We start from the raw sequence: 19,946 nt of genomic DNA, 5'->3' as shown, positions 1-19,946 counted from the left end.
TTCCACACAGTGCAGAGGAGGATCCTGCTAGTCTGGGCTAAGAGCAGAATACCAAATCCCCCCAGATTGCAGAGCGCTGCGTACAGTATCACAGCACAGATGCACCACTTTTCTAAGGCTGTGGCAGACTAGAAAAGACCCAATATCTAATCCTAGCCACCACAGAAACACTATTAAGAAGGAGGTTAGTATTCCAACATATTTATATTGACAGAAATAACACACAGATGAATATATGGTAACTGCACAGAGATGTACTTTTTTATAATCAAATGCACACACAGGTGGCCCACGCTTAGTGCATAACACTTTCTCATTCCCTTTTCTTTTTCGCACACGTTTTTATCAACAAAATAATCTTAGTTAAGTCACAGACTTCACAAAAACAGGAAAGAAACATTAGAAGGGATGAAGCATGAGCCAATCAGAAATGTGCTCTGCAGATGCCACAGATTCAGGGGAATCTCTGGCTTTTTAGATGCCAGTTCTCTCTGCAATAAATCACCATCACATCTAGAATGCAGTAATTAAATGCAAGCACTGTGGCTCGGCTTGAACAGATTTTTATCCACAATACAGTAAAACTGCATCCCGACATAGGCAGTGAGGGTGGAGACTTCACTCTGATACCAAGACTAAACATTGTGTAGAGAGGACCAAGAACAGCCGAAAGGAAATGAGTGCATAATGTTCCCATTAAGCCATAAGATAGCATAACGCTTTACAGTTATTTACTCTACAGCTGTGTCTGTCAGCCAGACTGAATGGCTGATAAACTGTGACAACGTCTGCGTGAGGAGCAGACCTGTTTCTTCACCGAGCAGCACTGTCTATGTGAGCAGTTTTGCAAAGTGCAGCATAACATCACTTGATACAACTTTGGGGCTGGAGTTTCTAAAGTCTCCACACGTTTTCTCTCTCTCTCCCTCTCTTTCGCACTCTCTGCCTGAAATCAATTTTGCTGAATCACTGCCCAAAATGAGCTGCTGGTTTCGGGGAGGAAAGAAAAACTGGCAGCAATCTCTCTCCTTCCCCTTCTCTCTTTCTCATCTCTCTAAATCTCTTTCTCTGTCTCGTTCTTGCTCTGTTTCTCTTTCTGTCTCTCTCTCTGTCTCTCTCTCTCTCTTGGTCTTGAACTCTTTCTTCCTCTGTTTCTACGGTAAAAGATAGGTAAGAGAAGGGAAAGTTCAGATTCACCCTTAAATGGGGGTTGACAAAAACATTTATTTGTTCAGAAAAGTATGTCTAAACAACTCACTAAAAGTCCAACTGAAATCACAATTAGTCACTCATTTTTGTGGTCAAATATATGTTGTTTATATTCTCAATGATGGGAAGAAATACATCAGAAATGTTCCCTTATCCTCCAAGCATCTGAGTGGGTGGGCTTGTTTACCTGATTGATTGACAGCTGAGCTGGCAGAGTGACAAATTGTAAATAAACTTGCACTACAGCTTACAACCCAAGGACAGACTGTGTTTTGTTAGCATCAAAACTGACTGGTCTTGACATTTGCAGTTAAGTTTTCAAGCTGTTTAGCATGCTACAGCTGACTGTCTAATTAGCTATATAGCCTGCAAAATGATGTTGGAAATGCATTTTTTCCAGGGTGGTTGCTGTCTATGTCATGGCTCAGGATAGTTATAATTGCTATGTAAAAAACAGAGCAGCAAGCATGTGACTAACATACAGGTCACCACTACTGTAACTCCAGCTGGTCTTCATCTCATCTGCACTGTCAAGCTGAATACCAGACACATCCATCTAAGAGACAGGCCTACTGTAACTGCATCATATACGGAAATAGCAGCATACTGTATGGTAAAAAGATATCTAATCCTACCTAATTTTTCTGAAAGTGATACAAATTCATTTAATATAGGAATGCAAATGTAATAGCAGTATTTTTCAGTGTTAGAACTTTGTCTTATTCCCAAATGAACTTGCCAAATCACAAAAAAAGATTAAAGAATCAGTGTGAATTATGGGGATCAATTGGCAGAATATATAATATTCATATTCATATCCACTTGAAACTAAAAATTGTTGTCTCTCAGTTAGCTTAGAATGAGCCCTTTATATCTCTTCCATGGAACCCGCCATGTGGCACCATGTTTCTACAGTAGACAAGAACGGACAAACACTATTCAGTTGGTTGCAGTCTGAAACCTCACCGCTAGATGCCACTAAATCCTACTCACACGTCCTTTAAGTCTCTGGCACAAAATTTGATTTACTCCAAAAACTGTTGTCAATTCACAGAGGGAAACACATAATTCTTAATTAACTATGATTCACTTGGCACTAAATTGATAAGCGGATCAGAGGATCTCTGGTGTGAGAAACTAATGCTTTACCAACTGTACTAAGTTCTGACTGATACGACACACAGACTCACAGATGCTGATGCTGTGTTGCACAATGGTTTTTGCGCTGTTGTTTATTTATTTGGGACAAACAGACCTGCTGACGATGACTTACACAAGCGGTTGATAGTAGCTTTAAACATGCCCCACAACCTGAGCCAGGTCCTCTGCAGTAGGCTGCCTACAGAGGTGCTCTTCTCTTTGTCGATTGATTCTATAACATTCACCAAGCAGCTCCAACAAGAAAAGGCCCACATACTGTACACTTCTTCCCCCATTGCTTTGCTGTTAGAACATGTTAACACAGATCCAAGTAGGCCATTGACTACCGTTGCTAGGCTTGATCATCTGTGCTGGGTGCAAACAAATCATTAAAAAGTACAAAAGCATTTCCTTGTGAAGAGCCAGAAATCAGATGGAAGATTATTACCTTGTCTAAAGTACATCATGATTTCCTTAAAGTAATGCTATTACTGCAAAAACAAAATTAGCCTTTTTGAATAGTTTTCAGGTAGGTAAATGGAATGCTCAGAATAGTACAGCAGGAAAATCCCATCCTTACTCCTCCACTAGGAAAATTGATGTTAAAATTGCATAAATTTGCATCCGATTGACTTGCTGAAAATAGCAGAAGCTAATCGTCCAAGCCTGGCTGTTCAACCAATTACTGTATCTACTAATTATCTACTGTGAAAAACAAATGATTCTGTAATAGACATGTTTGTGTGATGAGGATCTCACAGGACAACACCAAATTTATTTTAATACGCATGTCCACTGACTCCACTGCTTCATGCTCAGACATACTGTAAACAAGTGAAAAGACGGTTGGGTGACCTCATGATTTTGTTACATTTTGGCAACAAAATTAAATTAGTGATGTACAAGTTATTTAATATCTAGGGCGTGACTAAATGTCAACACCAGTAAACGTTAATAGTATTTGAGCAATGTCCCTGATATACTGCAGATACAAAGTGTAGACCTACTCATTAAAGATGAGGTCAGGGGCAAAGTAGAGCATCTGTCCATTGGTGTGTTTGTAGGAGCGCCAGCTGAGGCAAAAGGAGGACAGACACATCCACGAGTACTGGATCAGGGTGATTTGGTCCTCAATGGGCAGGCCCCGGAAACCTAACACACACAAACACAAACACAAATAAGAGATGAAGCTGATACGCAGACAGCATTATGTGTGAAAGTAGCTTAGAAGAGCATTTGTACTTAAGCTCCAACCTAAAAGGTGTTTATTTACCTGGGTACGTCCATGTGTTACCAGTGTTTCCACATATCCATTATGTACCAAATACCTTGCTCAAGTGTACTTTTTGTGCCAATATTTGTTTAGACATGACTACATAGTATTCACCCATTCTTGTTTCATGCAAATCCCACAAGGCCTCCAGTCATTGGCGTGTTGTCTATGGAGCTCCAAAAATAGAGTCAAATAGGACACTCGCCAAACTCTCAATCAAACTCTGGCAAGAAACTCCTCCCCATGCAAAACAGAGGCCAAGTGAGGACACACAAGTGACTTATCAAGGCTTAGTAACTATTTCAGTCTATATGCATGTCAATCTGCCAAAAACAATTTTTTAAAAAGACTTAAAAGGTTTGTCAAATTCCAAGCTTAATACAGTATTCAGTTAATAAGATAAAGAGCACAGGGCTGGCTGCTGATTAAAATATAAACTTAGTAATGTTCTATGAAAATAATGAGACTCATTATTTTTCATGTAACTATAAAGGTAATCTGATATCAGTATCCTGTGCGCATAATTAAAAGACTGACTTAAGAACTGACATTATGGTTCCATCTTGCGTCGTGTTTTTAGCTCTGCCACATCCAAATGTGAGCTGAATGCAGGCAGTGGTGTATCTGAAAGTCGAAGGTACTCATTTTGACCCTTCTGTCTGGCTCCCCTTCTATTTATACGTCCGGATATGGCAAGCAGACACCGTGGAGGTATCAAATATTTGCAATACAGCAAATTAAACAGCCTCAAAGAGCTACCTGTGAGGCATCTTTCAATATGTCTCCCTCTGACTGGCATTTTAGGGGAACTTGCTTATCCCTTTTTAAACATTTTTTCCCTCTCTGTGAAGTCTCTCACGGGTAAAAATTAATGAGATAGACATTAGATCTTTTTAATATAACATCTGACAACAGTGATGTAAATGAGTTCTGTTTGGCAAATCTTAATCTTGATTCTATTTAATGGTAAAATAGGATTTATTGCTAATCTTGTTGAAGATTTGCAGAATAATTTCCTGACCTAATATTTAAAATTAAAATGTGTGCTCTGACAAAACTAGCAGGGATGGATTTTTAAAATTTAGAGATCAAAGGTGAAGATATTATCTTCATTAAAATCCCAGTCCAGGCTTATAGTACAGAAATCTCACATAAATATTAAGATTTATTGGACTGATATTTTTAGCTATTTTATTAGACATATCCAAAAATAAAACTAACTATATTTAAACTTTGTTAGAAGTGGGTTATGAATGTAAAAATCGACTGGCTCAAACTGGCTAAAGATTAGGCATTTTGGATTTCACTAAGAATATCCAATTTATTAAATGTATAAACTGCTTTAATCCAACTACAGCCTTCTTTACTGAATTTATGTCAATTTGTACTTCAATTTTTGGTACAACCTAAAATTCTGCAACCATTTGTAAACTTGTCTTTAAACACAATATTAATCCACAATGCCACAATACATCAATGTATGCACACCCTTAAACAGCATTTAGGCATCGGCCCACCACGCTAGTGATCACTAACCTGGAAGTACTTTGGCCCACTTCACCAAGCGTACCATCTGCTTTCCGGCCAGGCGGTTGAGACTTGACAGCAGGTGGTCAGTGCTGTCAGGCAGCGTGTTATCAAAGCCAGAGTACACCTCTTCAGGCTCAATCAGCTCCAACACACTGCAGATGGAGGGTGGCAGAAAAGGTGTGACTACCCCAGGCCCGTGGGGCACCAGGGCATTGGCAGCACTGGCATTCAGCTCCTTTTCTGAGGACAGGTAACTGCCTCCAATGGCACCTGTAGCAGTTTGGCCATCCTTAGAGCCCTGCAGGTCCTCGCTGACTCCCTTCAGCTTCCCCAACTTCTTGGACTTTCGTGCTGTGGGGGACACAACAGCCCTTATTAACACATTGTTAATGGTGGCATTTCTTAATCATAATCCAACTGAGATAATTGCAATGTGTTAAAAAAATTGAAATATGAATCTATGTATGTAGTAAATGTGTGTAAAGATGAATGTCTACTGAATGTGTTAACATTGCCTTTATTAAATATCTAATTTTCATCCATGGATGACAAATGCAATTTTTTATTTTTTATTTCACACTTAAATGTGAATGGTACAATATTCACAGAAATCTGTTATCTCTGAATCTGAAGGAAGTTATAGCTTCTGAGAAGTTGTAATTGTGAATGATGTTAGGATGTGAATCAGACATTGGAAAGAATCCATCTCGAATTAAGTCAAACCAAGTAAAACCAAGAGCACATAACAGTGCAATAATCATGGTTCATTTCCTGTGTATTTTTAAAATATTCCCATACACAGCTGGGGATCTTTGAGGGATAATGAACCAAATAACAAATAAATACATAAATGCTAATAAACATTCATGCAATTTTCAGCTTGTTCAGAAAGTCCCCAGTTCCCTGCTACAGTCACACGACATATTTAACTTACTGCAATATGCACTCATGGCGCTTATGGGCTATCTAATGTTATCCAATACAACAGATCTGCCATACAGTAAATTTTACTTTTACAAAGTGTATGCATTTTCAGTTTTTGTTGACATTGTCAGAAAGGTGATAATTCTACTTTTTATTAAGGTATTTAATTATTTATTATTACGGTCAAACTGAGTAGTGGTGATGAACTGGAGTACATTACCAGGAACACTTTTCAATACAATGCACTTCAGTTCACCACCACCACCACCCACTAATAATGAACAAAGTAGAATATCACCTTTCTAACAATGTCAACAAAAACTGAAAATGAATAAGCTTTGTAAAAGTAGAATTTATGGCAGAGCTGTTGTTTTGGATTTCATGAGATTGCCCAGCAATCAGTGCTCAGTGTATGTACATCTAACAGTCAGTCCTTCAAGTAAGGTGGCCTATATGAGTAGAGTGGCCATATTTCCAAACCGCAAAACAGGGCTGGCATACATTGTTAAGATTTAAGTTATTTATATTAATGTTATAGCCTATAAATGTAGGCCACAAAGATATTTTTACCTTGTTTCGTTTTTTGTTTTTTTTTAAGAAAAAAAAGCTGGCAGATAATGTGTCACAATTAGCCATTTAGCTGCTGTTGGTATGAAATCAGCTCGGCCTGCCAGATCAGCTCAGTCTTGCGTTTATAGATGATGCCACATATATGCGCGACTGATAATGTACCCGATACTTTAGTAAGGGAAAAGTAAACCTCCTCAAGCTCTTTGGAAAAGAAAGACTCTCTCTTTGGTATGACAGCTAACCGTTAGCATACTGACAGGTTCTGCAAGAAAAAGCCCCAAGCGTCATAGGCTAGGAATAGCCTTGACAATGAGGCATTGATTGATTGAATGGTTGATTACTACTGATGTAGCATTTCATAAACACTGCTAGTCCACTCATGCTGCTTTGGGACAGCTTGAGGAAAATATTTGTATCTGGACTGCATTAACGTTAGCTGCTGCTACTACCGGCATCCCCTCCACTCTCCCCCGACTTCATTAGTCAGAAGTTGGTTTTCATCCGATGGTGGCCAAAAACACTTCTTCATGATGTAAACTAGAGACTTCCTGTCATACTGTTAGTGTTTTTCGGACAGCAGCAGCAACTCTTACTGAGGATTTCTAACCACTGAGAGGTGCCAGGGATTCATGACTTCATTTCAGTTTGCAGCTATTGCTAACTAAGGTGCTACATCTGTAAGTTATGCGGTTAATGTCAGCGATACTAGTGATGCAGCTTCAACAAGCTGCTGTTATTTGCATTGGTGTTAACTCATAGCTGGCCAGTTAACTAGTGACTGAATGACCTAATTTTTCCTTTGGTTTTGGTTTGAAATTATGCCAACTTTTATTCAGTGTTTTACACTGCTAATTGCAAGCATACAGCCACACTCCTTGGCAACCGTGAGCTTTTATTCATGATTCATGGTCATCTGCTGCGTTTCAACACTACAGCATTTCATTAGAAGGACATGTGCACTCGAAGCCATGTCTGTCTCAAAGTCTGTCTTCACATAATGAATCAGTTTTAAATGAGTGAGTGACATAGGGCTGACTATTTTCAGGGGACCTATTATGCTCATTCCCGGCTCTATATTTTTATTCTGGGACTCCACTAGAGCAGCTTTGCATGATTCGCAGCTTGAAAAAACTCCTTATTTATCTCTTACTGGCCCTTTATGCAGCCTCTCAGTTCAGCCTCTGTCTCAAACAGGCAGTCTTAACTTGTGTCTCTTTAAGGTCCGCCTCTCTATAAGAACCCACTCTGTTCTGATTGGTGAGATTTCCAGAACCCTGCCAAGGGGCAGCCATATCAGATTGATTTATGTATTAAGCTAGATATCAGCCTCGCAGACAATTTTTCCATGTGGCCACTTGCAGTATTGTACCGAAAAATCCCCCTGTGTCCCAAAAAGCACATTACCCATAGATGTTAGTATGTAAAAATGTTGATAGGACACCTTGAAACTACAAACAAGGTCAATTATGATTCTTTCTATTATGTACTTTGGATCCATGGAGGTATATTTGTAAAAAAAAAAAAAAAAAAAATTCAAGCTGAGAAAAATCTGTGATGTCATCATTACAATGTAAAATGTATGTGCCAAACAGGAACTTGTAGTCCAGGCCAGCGGGGGAAACAGGCTTTTATTGGCGTATGCACTTAGCAAGACTTTATGGGCACCATTTTTGGTCTTGTATCTAGCTTTTATAATACATCATGATCAGAGTAGTGTTACGTTACTGCTGATAAAACCCAACATTTCTTGCTTTTACCACTTCATATTAAAATATTTAAATGACTCAACTACGGGAGACTTTGCTGCTTTGTTAGCCGCACTAAAAAACAGTCAACACAACATATGGAGCTATTTGGAGATATTTGTTCAGCGGATTAGCTAGAAACTAATGTTTAAAACATGCCTGTTCAGAACTTGGCCACCAGTATTGATGCAGATGTTAAGTACTGTAATGAATCCTTTTCTCATTCCAAGTATAATGAGGGTTGCATTTAAGAATAAAATACATAACCCAGGGTTTTTGAAAAATATACATCCTAAAATAAAGTGGATTGATCATCTCTTAGATCATTTATTTTCTATGGCTTCAGATCAGGTAATTTGAGTGGGTATTTCTCAGAGGATTTGTGCTTATAAGACATACTGGTTTTGACCTGCCCATGGAAAGTAGCCTAAGAGTCTGTCAATTTTTGATTCAAAGCTGTGTTTTCGCTGTATATTTTTCATATTATAGAGCACACCATGTAAAACAACTTTTCTCGCTGATCTGATACTAAAAGGTGACATGGAAACACTGCTGATTTTTTTCTTAATCATGAGCCTTCTGTTTCAGAGTACGCTTTCCACCACTTCTCTTCAATCTGCTTATCTCGTTCTTGCTTTCTTTCTTTTTAATTCAATGTGCTTTATTGGCATGAACGTTTCGAGAACAATGTTAATATTTAAATGAATTATATCTATAGGCTACAGTATATCCTACACATGTATTTATGGGTGTGTCTAGGTCTAGGTCGTCCATTGTCTCTCAGGTTGTGGCATGTTGAAACATATTGAGTAGACAGATATCCCCCCCTGTCTCCTTCTCCCAGGACTAGAACTATTTTTAATTTTGAGAGGTCAATTAAGCTCCTTAAAATCTTAAATTGCAGAGTTGAACTTGTTAAAGTAAACATTCTTTATTTCACTGAATGTTTTATATTGTTGTGGAAGTAGCAGTCTCTCTCTCTCTCTCTCTCTCTCTCTCTCTCTCTCTCTCTCTCTCTCTCTCTCTCTCTCTCTCTCTCTCTCTCTCCTGTTGCTCTCTCTCCTGTTGTTCTTTGTATTTATTGCTGCATTAGTTGGATGTAATGATTGGCTGAAAAAGAAATCTAGAGGTGGAAAATGAAATAGAAACTAAGAACATCTGTCTCTACAGTAAATCATCTGTTTAGTGTTACACGGTGGTTCATTTGTGCTTTAGAACAGCACCACCACGAAACTCTCAGAGAAAGCTTCCCACCATGGTCTCTCCCCACCATTACTGTTTCTCAGTCACTCGCCCGCGCTATCAGCACACCCTCTCTCTCTTTATTTCTCTGGTCTTTTTTTTTTAAATGATTTGGAAAGCTGACCAAAAAAAAAAAGCCAAAACGTTTAACATTATCACACTGATCATGTCTCGTGTCCAAATTGCACCAAATTCCAAACTGTCCTTCCTTGGATCCCCAGCAATACACTCGCCAAGTGTGAAAAAGATCGGATGAACAGTTCTTCAGATATGTACAATGTATAAGGACGTACATAGATACAGTACATACAAATGGACAGGAAGAGATTCCTTCTTTTAGTTAAGTGGTAATGCAGGAAGGAATAGTACAAGCAGAAATGACAGTGAGATAATGAAGAGCTGCAGACAACCAGCACACCTACAACAGGTAAAACACTTATTTTACCTTGCTGTGCTGTGTAATGGAAAAACACTCAAAGCATGCCAGCTCGACACAAGTCATGGCTCGGCGTGACAACACCAAAAACAATGGAAAAAATTCCATAATTTTAGCAGAGCGGAGCAGTGAACTTGTGCGCTGCGTGTAAAGCAGATGATCAGACAAAGAAATCTGTCACGAGCTGATGTCAGTTCAGGCTGAACATAGAAAAAACATTGGATTAATTGTTCAGAGCAGTCTGAAAACAGCTCACAGAGATCACTTCTACATATGTGTACTTCATTATTTAATACTTTTGCCTCGTTTAATGTATTATCTGACATTGTAACATTATATATATATATATATATGACTAAAAATTAGAAAAAGCATAACAGGTCCCATTCAAGTTGATTTAGCTGTTCATTCTCTTTCACAGCTCCTTTAAATACTCTGCTATACTGCTCCAAACACCACTTCAACCCTGATGCTGCTCATCCAGCATTTCAAAAGACCTCAGCTCAGCATCTACATACTCTACCTATAGGCTTTTATTCCACCTGTGAGGGAGTTTATTTCACTCCCCAATCATCTCTATATATGCTTTCTGATGAGGTCAAAGCCAAATATCACTTCTATGAAAACTCTGTATTCATTCAGTAACACATCCAAACTTCATCTAGTTGGGTGACTAAAAATATATAAAAGCAAGTCAAATCGGTCATCAAAAGAAAGCATGGACACATTCACATGCAAAAATGTATCTTAAAAAGCTCTTCTGAAATTGATATCCCCAATCAGCACATTTTTATTTATTTTACGGCACATAACCAATCGGTGGTTTGGATTGGTTCCAGGGTAAACATTTTGCCACGTGTTTAAAGGCGCAGTCCTTCAATCAAACATAAACATAAGATAAGATAAGGTGATCCATTAATATTCACACTGCAGGGAAAGTTGCAGTGCTACAGCAACTAAGGGGATAGCACAGCAACATGAAGCATAAGCACAATAAAGGCAAGATTTCATAAACAAGCAAATAAAAAAAAAATAAAAAAAGCAATATATAATAAAATAAACATAACAGTATCCTCACCACTGAAATGTTAGTGATTAGTCTTTTTTTCATGATCCCTTGATTTTAAGTGGTCATCCTCTGAAATGTATCTGATTGGTCACACATTTCCTTGTTATAATATTATCATTAATTGAATGTGCTAATTTTCAAGTTTTTGTTGTCATGACTAGAAAATGGTAAACATTGGTAAACATTATTCCTACCGAACATCACTATGTTAGCATTGTCAATGTGAGCATATTTAGCATTTAGCTCAAAGCATCACTGTGCCTAAGTGAAGTCTGACAAAGCTGCTAGCATGACTTTTAGTCTGTGTAAATTGTTCTCCCATTCAATAATGCAATAAGAGAGAGAGCTCGGCCTAGGTTGGGAGGTATTGTTGTTTTAGGTCTGTAAAACCTATTTAGATCTTTTATGTGACATTGGTCTAAACAAATAAAATTGACCAGACAGCAGATAATTACAGTGCATTTTTAAATGGCAGTTTTTTCATAAACCAACAACCTGTATGCTGTAATCTGGATAAGGCCACATAATATACCCAAAGTGCTGAAATATCTCCCAGGCTTTTTCAATGTTCACTGTTTTTACACAATTGTTTCATTGCCTATTTTAATAGATTTATTCACTGAAGTGTTTCATGACAAAAAAAGTGCAGCTTTGCAGTAATATCAATATGCCACAGGGTAACATAAAAATAACAGCTATGAATATTTGGTGATGGTAATTATGAAAAACAACTTGAGTCATTTTGTAAATAGTTCATTTTGAAACTAAGTCAAGGAAGCTTGCTTTGAAATTACAGTCCACAGCATCACAGCTAGTCTAAAATATCAGTGGTGGTATCTATTGACATCAACTGTGTGTCCACAATCCAACTAGTATCATTTGTCCATCCATTTACACTAATGTTTAAATTTAGCTTCCTTTGAGAGTACGAAATTGAAATCATAATTTTTGTCACTCTAATGGACTGAAAACCTCTAGAGTATGTGCTCGTATGCCATTGCATTGCATCTCTCAACTGGAATAAATTAAAACAATAAATTCATATGTTGCAGTTTTCAGAAATGTTTAGAATCACATTTTCATTCTGAATAAACCTGATACTGTAGCTTGTCTGCAGGCTTTGTCTGTTGGCATTGTACTGTATAGCGTACTGTAGATCAACACCTACTATAGATGCATTATAAACATTGTGCTCAGATTTGCTATATGCACATACGGTACAAACATCCTATGACTCAGCATCCTTGGGCCTCCTGTCACTACACCCAGACCTACTTTTTCATATCTATCAGTTGGTTCAAATGTCATATCTGAGACAGGGCAAATCTATAATGAGGGTGTGACTCCTCACCTCCTAGGTTCATCCCAGCCTGGAGACACTTCCGTACACGACATGCTGGACAGTTTTTCCTTCGGATCTTGTCAATGATGCAGTCATTTCTCCCGGCGCACAGGTAGTTGTGCTGACCTACAGAAAGACAAAACATCATCATTGTCACTTCGATGGTGAACCATAAATGCAGCTCGATGTAGAAAAGCAGTGATATTTTCTAAGTGACGTGAAGCAAAAGGCTGAAAAAAGCAGCGAAGGGGAAGATAAAGTGACTAACTTATGAAATACTAAATATATTTGTTCACATGACTATAGAATCTGAGACTGTTTGTTATGTAGGTCAATGAAACCCGTGAAATGTCTGGCAATATCAGAGATCTACATTTCATGATTATCACCGTGAAAATGATTGAAATTGTGATTATTCCGCTCTCACATTCTACAATGCATGACTAATGGTGTATTATACAGTATATGGCATGAGGGCATTAGAATTCGCTGGAACCAGGACACTGGCTGCAGCTAGACTATTCCTGACAGTGATGGTAACATGGCGAGAATCCCTCCTGCCTCCTGCCTAGCCCTTAGCTAAACCCAATGATCTCCCATTTCAGAGTGCTTCCTTCCGCTCCACTAGTTCTTCACTGTACAGCTCCTCTCCTCCTCCACTCTTCTCCTTCTCTATGCCTGCGTCTCCATCCCTCCCTTTTCCCTTTTTCCACACATCCGCCAGCCTCAGAGCGCCATACGCCCACACACAGGCAGGCTTGCGCTCATGCACACATGCAGTCATTCACTCTCTCACTCTCATATACACACACATGTACACACACAAACACACACACACACACACACACACACACACACACACACACACACACACACACATAGAGACATGGCCGCTCCACTTGGCAATTTCAAAAACACTGCAAATCTTGTATGTACTTCCATAAAACAATAGACACACATGGGAATCACGACACAACCCAGATGGAGAGGTGTAGTGTGGTATAGTAACCTCAATGACCCCAGTGCATGGCTCAGCTCTATTAGGGTCAATATTAAAATTGTGTGTAGATCTCAGACTGTGTATTTGGATGTATGCAGGCACATATATGGATGCATATCAATCTGTTTTTTTCTACTGTCTTGTACCATTTATATCTTTAGAAGTACCTAAGATTTCTGGCATAGACTTAAGTGTTTAGCATGACAGCTTGTGTGCAGTGTTTACATGCAGTTTGCTCAAACATGTATATTTTGTACATTGCCTTTTCTCACATCTACAGCACAGTATTTGTATTTGTGTGTAGGACTGAGCAGAAGTTGTTTTCTGAGCTAGCAGGAGTAGTGCGCAGTGTGTCTGTCTGGCTGCTGCCAAAAGCCAAGGAACCGAGCTGCAGGAGGAGAGGCAGCAGCTGTAGCCCCACCACTATTTCTGGCTAAATCACATGACCGTTACATAAGCCCATTTTTCTTGCTCTAAAAAACAGTAAACTGCGACACAGGAAACACAACACAGCCATCCCCTTCCCCATCCCCCTTGTGCGCGCACACACACACATGCATACACACACACTCTTGCTTGGATAGTTCTGACCAAATGGCAATTCTAAAATCTCTGGAGCCTCCCTGTCAACAGTTTTGCTCATTCCCGTGAATCTTGTTAATAATTGTTAAAGTGAAATACACTTTATGAGACAGCCAAAGTTGTAGTCTGATGGTGTGCATGCGCACGAGTGTGTCTGTCTCTAAAAGGGGGAAAAGTTGTTTATTTTTGCACTGTGTGCATGCACTCACATGCACTCACACAGCATGTTTACCTCTGAATATGTGCATTTGCTTATCATCCTGGCACATGCCGGGCTTACTGATTAATGTTACTTTTTTAGTCTTACCTTGGAAAATATCTCCGAAAACTAAAAAAAATATATCTCCTTTCATCTGATATGAAAGTGCTTCATTTATGAAGTCATCTTGACTCATATTTCCATGTGCACATCCAAAAATCTATCACACTGTTTTCCTGTTTATACTGTAAAAACATTCAACAATGCCAATTTCTATCAAGATATTCTTTGTACAGTATGGAATTTGACATAATTTTGAAACTCCTGTCTGCTGGTACAATGCACTCTTTCAGCATTCACCATTACATATGACAGCCCTCAAGAGGTCTTTAATGGAGTCCGCTCACATCTACTTTTAGCTAATGATCTCAGAATCTGGCAACATCCCGCTGAGCAGTGTCTGTTGTCTGTCAGCTCCCGCGTACATCAGTTATGGAGACAGTATTCGGAAAGGGAAACTCTCTCTCCTGTGGGGACCCCACTTTAACAAGAGTGATCTGCCCTGCAGTCCTCCTGCACAGATACAGTACATTTGCTTTCCAAACAAAATACACACAGACTGATATACAGTCCTTACTTGAAATACAGCCCTTAACCTGACATTTTTAAAAAGCCACTACACACAGCCAGTCAGACCCCTAATTGTGAAAATAGCCTCTTGGATACAGTGGCTGACCCTCATCAATGCTACTACAGTGACTCCTGAATGGCATTTGGCAGTGGCTGCAAATTTCTTAGTTGCTCCCGCCCGGTACTGCAGGCAAAGGAGGGCATATACGTAAAGCATTCGCTGCTGAAATTCATTTCAGTCTGATGGATTAATGCCATTTAATTATCCACTCACAATTCATTCAGTCATTCATAGGTATTTATGCAACCTAAATTACATGGCCAAAAAATACCAAACAACCAAAAAAACAGGCCTCTCAGAGATGTAATTGTTGTTACCACTGGGCCAGCAGTATGCAAATCACTGCCTTGAAATAGCGCTGCTACGCCAGTTCTTTGGACAACACACTAACAGCTGTGTTGGATGGGGCTCTACACAATTAGGTTTCCCTGTCTGGATCATTATAAAAAGTTTAAAAAGGATGTAAATAGAAGCTGTTATTTTGTTTACTAATGTCTCCACTTCTATAATAATGCACTATATCTCAAACAGTTGTCTTGTGCATTTGTTCTTACCAAGATTTTCTCCATCTGCAACCTTAGTACACAATGCATTTAGTCATTTTTAGGCTCTAATATGGACAATACCTTCACCTAAAACATATCATCATAACATTATTATTCCAGCACTTCACACAAACATTTGTGTCTCAACACTCAGATATTTACAGTTACATAACTGCATGAACCAACCAGAGTCCAATATTAAGTGGTCTTAAAACTTGCGGTCAAAAAACTACAGGTTGAAAAAAACATTTGACTTTTTTTTTTTTTCAAATCAAAGAGGCATGCGTGTTGTTACCTGTTGTCAGACTTCAGACAGAAACAGAAATATTCCCACGCATCTCTCATGAGAGCTGTTTTGAATACATTACTTGAATGGTTGTTTAATAGTTTATAATCCCACGCATTTTAGTTGTTCCATTTACAGTATGCTGATACAGTATAGGCATACATAACTTCAGTATTGTGTCTGCTACTACTTGTATAGAGCAAGTCTGTCTGATTTGCACATTTACAGCATAATACGAGGCACACTTGAGCTACTACTGGCATCAAAAAGTGATGGCACAGATTTTTTTAAACAGTCATTTAGCCCTGTCAGCAGATGCATTCATAACACTCACCCTCTACTATGTCTTTAACAAATGAATAATCAGTGGAGACACTGATAAAGCCCATCAGATTGGCACTGCTTATTTGGTTGAACACAAAAGGTGTAACCCACTGACTGCAGCTGATCCTTTTTGCATTGATGTCAAAGAACAAAGGTATCACCAGGGTGCAGGAAGAGATGGAGTTCAGATTATGTCCACCGGAGAGCCATCGGGCCTACAGGTCGGCCCAGGCCAGGGGAACTGAGGGCATGAAGGAAGTAGTGTGTGCACATGTGAGTGAGTTACATCATCATTCATGCCCAAACATACAGCCTACCTTTTAGTGTTATTAGAGGCTTTACAGGTAGACAAGGTAGACATGCTGTGTATTTATTGCAGTGCCAAAATTTCAAAAAGTCAATTCATCGATTAGTCATTTAAAAATAATCAACTTAGATAATCAAGCAAAAACAAAACGGCTTCTTACATGTGAGGACTTTTCTCAGTTTTATGTAACTATTAATGGAATGAATTTGCATTTTTAGACAGTTGATCTGACAAAAGACTCATTTGGAGTTGTCACCTTAGTTTCTGGAAAAGAATTAGCCATTTTTCTCTATTTTCAAACTTTTTGTACACTAAACAGTTGATTGATTAATTGAAAAAACTGCGCAGACATTTTAAAAAGAACCATTAGCCCTAACATGTTATATGCCCTAGTGTCTATTTTTAAAGTAGTAAGGACATAAAAATGCGCACACTCACTGCAATGCTAAATGTATCTAGGTTGCATTAGAGAGACCCTTCCTCAGGCTGCATTCTCTAACCTAAATGCCTATTAGCAATGTGGGTCACACACATGCTTACAGTGAGCTTTGCAGATTTAATTTCAACATAATACTGCACACCTGAATACTTACGAAGACGTGTGTGCCTGTGCATGTGTGCATGGCTTGTGCCTGTGATTGCGTTTGTATGTTGTGTGCAGTTTCTGATCAAAGACCCTCTGATGTGAGACATGTGCTGGAGAGCTAGGATCCAACACTGGTAAATGGCTTCACTCCAGCCGTTGTTACATGAGCCTCTCACACACAACCTGAAGCATTCACTCTGGCACTGGAGGGAGGGATTTACTCCCCTGGCCTGAGCTGAAAAACATGGGATTGGATGCCCTAGCTGCCTGTCAAAGCAGAAACAGTGTAAGATGTGTCCTCAGATGACCTCTCCCACAGAGGCGGATACTGAAGAAAAGGTTTTTAGATTGACACAAGCACCATGGAAACCATGACCCAGTCACATTGCAGAACAAAGTGAGGCCATAACAAGGTTGACTAATGTCTCTGTAAACCTCTCAGTTCAATAAGAGACCGGCAAAAACAGCAAGTGAGCTGAAAGCAGCGCCTAGTATTATTACTAAGAGCAGACATGCCAAGCCACTGATGACATGTGAATAATAAGCTGGCGTTGAACTCTTCAAATGTGCTCCACATGGAGTCATTTATTGAGTGCAGCTGTCTTGTATCAACAAACTAGTCTTTAGTGGAGTGGATGCAGGAGAGGAGCACATATGAATGCATTCAGCTATTTCCACATTTCATTAGCGATGATAACTGTTGTTTTGTGTCAAGAGGCATTTTTCCACAGCACAGGAAAATGTTTATCCTGAAGAATTCTTTCACTTTTTTTAATAGAGAGTATAAATTGGCTCCATGTTCGCATGTGACAGTCAGCACAACAGAAGCAATGCAACTTGTAAAACTTGTAGGTTTTATAAAAATGATTACGCCTCTTGTGTTTACCAAACAAGAATATCTAGAATGTGACTGAATAAAATGTTTGAGTGTAATAAGGGCTGCCTTGCTGTATAAGATAAACTGGATGACTTATGGTGAATGGGAGAGCAGGTGGATGAATGTTTTTTTTGTGAAATACATGTGTGAGTGTGTACTGTGTTTTGTGAATGTTTAAAGAGCATTTTGAAAAGCTCACAGTCAAATAGACAGCTTTCTCCACTATTAAATATTTCTATACCTTTCCTGGGACCATGGCTGTAAAGTTTAAAGTGTGCAGTTAGCTATGCCTTCTGGTAGATGTAACAAAAATTAAGTGGAATGAATATTCGTCCTCTTGAGGACAATTGTAAGCACACAGAGTTGGACAGTAAAAGGCCCACGTGGCCAATAGATATTCCAAACAGACGTTTTAAATGTAACATAAAAAATGCAGACTTCAAAGAATAGCTGTACCAGGTTCCGGTGATGTCAAATAAAGCCACCTAACAATGACTTGTCTGACTTGAATAAAGGGAAACCAGACCCTCCACAGTCGAAGGATTTCATCTGATTTGTTGATGAATCCAGAATGCTAACTATCTCTGTAGTAAAGGGCTATGAGCCAGTTAGTCGTCTAATGAGCTACAGCCGAACGAAAAGTTGTGTCCCCCGAGGCAGGCGGTGCCAAAAGAAATTAAGCATGGGCTGGATTATTCCCCTTGTACAGATGCCCACTCTCTGCAGTCTTCTTTTATATCTCACATGCCAAGTCTAAGTTTTTAACTTTGAGAGGATAGATGAATAGAAGGAGGAGGAAATACTGGGAGAGGGGAGGAGTAAAACGTCTCCTCACGTCCTGACTTACACCTCTCCGGAGCTCACTGCTGACACATCGTTTTCCATCCCTCTCCCTGTTTCTTACTGCCGCTCTCGGCTCCTCCTCTCTTTATCTCTCTGTCTGCGTCTGACTTTTTCTTTGTCCTTCCTCCACCCCCTCCCTCGCTGTATCTGTTTCAATGTCCTCTATCTCTCTTCACTTTGCAAAATCCTTCTCTCGCTATTTACATCCTTTGCCTCCCTCCACCTCACCTCTCTCTTTCCACCTCAACAGCAGCTGTGGAGGGGTCAAGTGATGTAACATCAGAAGGGCACACACGTGGCACGCAACCTTGATGACATCACACCACTGTATGGGTTGCCCTTATTAAGTTCATAGTTTGCACTGTTGCAGTTTGGCAGTGCAGAGGTAAGAGGAAACTCCAATCAGAAACAGAGATTCAAAACGATATGAAAATAAGGGGCACCGCTATAGATTACAAAGAGCATTAAACATGAATACATAATCAATGAGTCAATTTTATTATAATTATATATCAGATGAGAAACAAATGAGGTCTTAGTACTATAATCACACAGGCTATAGAGTGTTTTTCACCTGACTATCACTCTCACACAAAGTCAGATCTTCAGCGTCTGCCACCAGCTCTCTGCTGGCTACGCTTAAAGCAAGAACGATGGCATCTGATTCGATAACCCCAGACACATAATCTGGTTTCAGGTCTCCATAATGACAAGTGTGTAAATATCATCAAATTAAGGCATGATTTGATTGGGAACAAGTGCAATTCCTCCAATGGTCAGGAAAACACCTAGAGGGCCTGACGGCTGACTAGCAGGCTTTTTTTCTCTTTCTTTTCGTCTGCACTGGGTCTGTAAGAGTGTGTTTTGCATTCAAACACTCATCTAAATGAGTTAGGCCAACGCCTCTGGCAACAAAATGAAAAGCACATTATGGCTGCTGCTGATTTGGCCCAAGCTAAATATAACATAAAGGACTGCTGCAGGAGAATTACCTACTGAATGTTTTTTTTTATTGAGGTGCCGCTCAACTTGGTCACAGTCCATAAATGTAATGCCTGTTTTTTGGAAATAATAAATATGTAGAAGGTCTACAGAGATAAAATTCACAAACCCTTGTTAACAACATTAAAGAGTAAATAAAACCCAACATCTATTAGTGGTTGATCTTGCAAATGTTATCAGAAAAAAATATGGTGTGTAAATAACTGCTTTGCTGTTTTGTGACT

The 19,946-nt window shown here is 39.2% G+C and overlaps 1 protein-coding gene across 1 annotated transcript in view; it reads right to left on the bottom strand.

Moving 5' to 3' along the window:
* The window catches only part of nr3c2 (nuclear receptor subfamily 3, group C, member 2), an 80,291-nt gene that overhangs the window by 13,028 nt on the left and 47,317 nt on the right, over positions 1 to 19,946 (bottom strand). The window contains exons 4-6 of the mRNA XM_053331279.1: positions 12,490 to 12,606; positions 5,159 to 5,503; positions 3,357 to 3,501 (exon numbers count right to left, since the gene is read on the bottom strand). Coding sequence (XP_053187254.1) covers positions 3,357 to 3,501; positions 5,159 to 5,503; positions 12,490 to 12,606 — 607 coding nt within the window. The remainder of the gene's footprint in view (positions 1 to 3,356; positions 3,502 to 5,158; positions 5,504 to 12,489; positions 12,607 to 19,946) is intronic.

The sequence above is a fragment of the Scomber japonicus genome, chromosome 2, assembly GCF_027409825.1.
Source record: "Scomber japonicus isolate fScoJap1 chromosome 2, fScoJap1.pri, whole genome shotgun sequence".
Lineage (NCBI taxonomy): Eukaryota > Metazoa > Chordata > Actinopteri > Scombriformes > Scombridae > Scomber > Scomber japonicus.
This window is presented reverse-complemented; position numbering and strand designations above follow the sequence as displayed.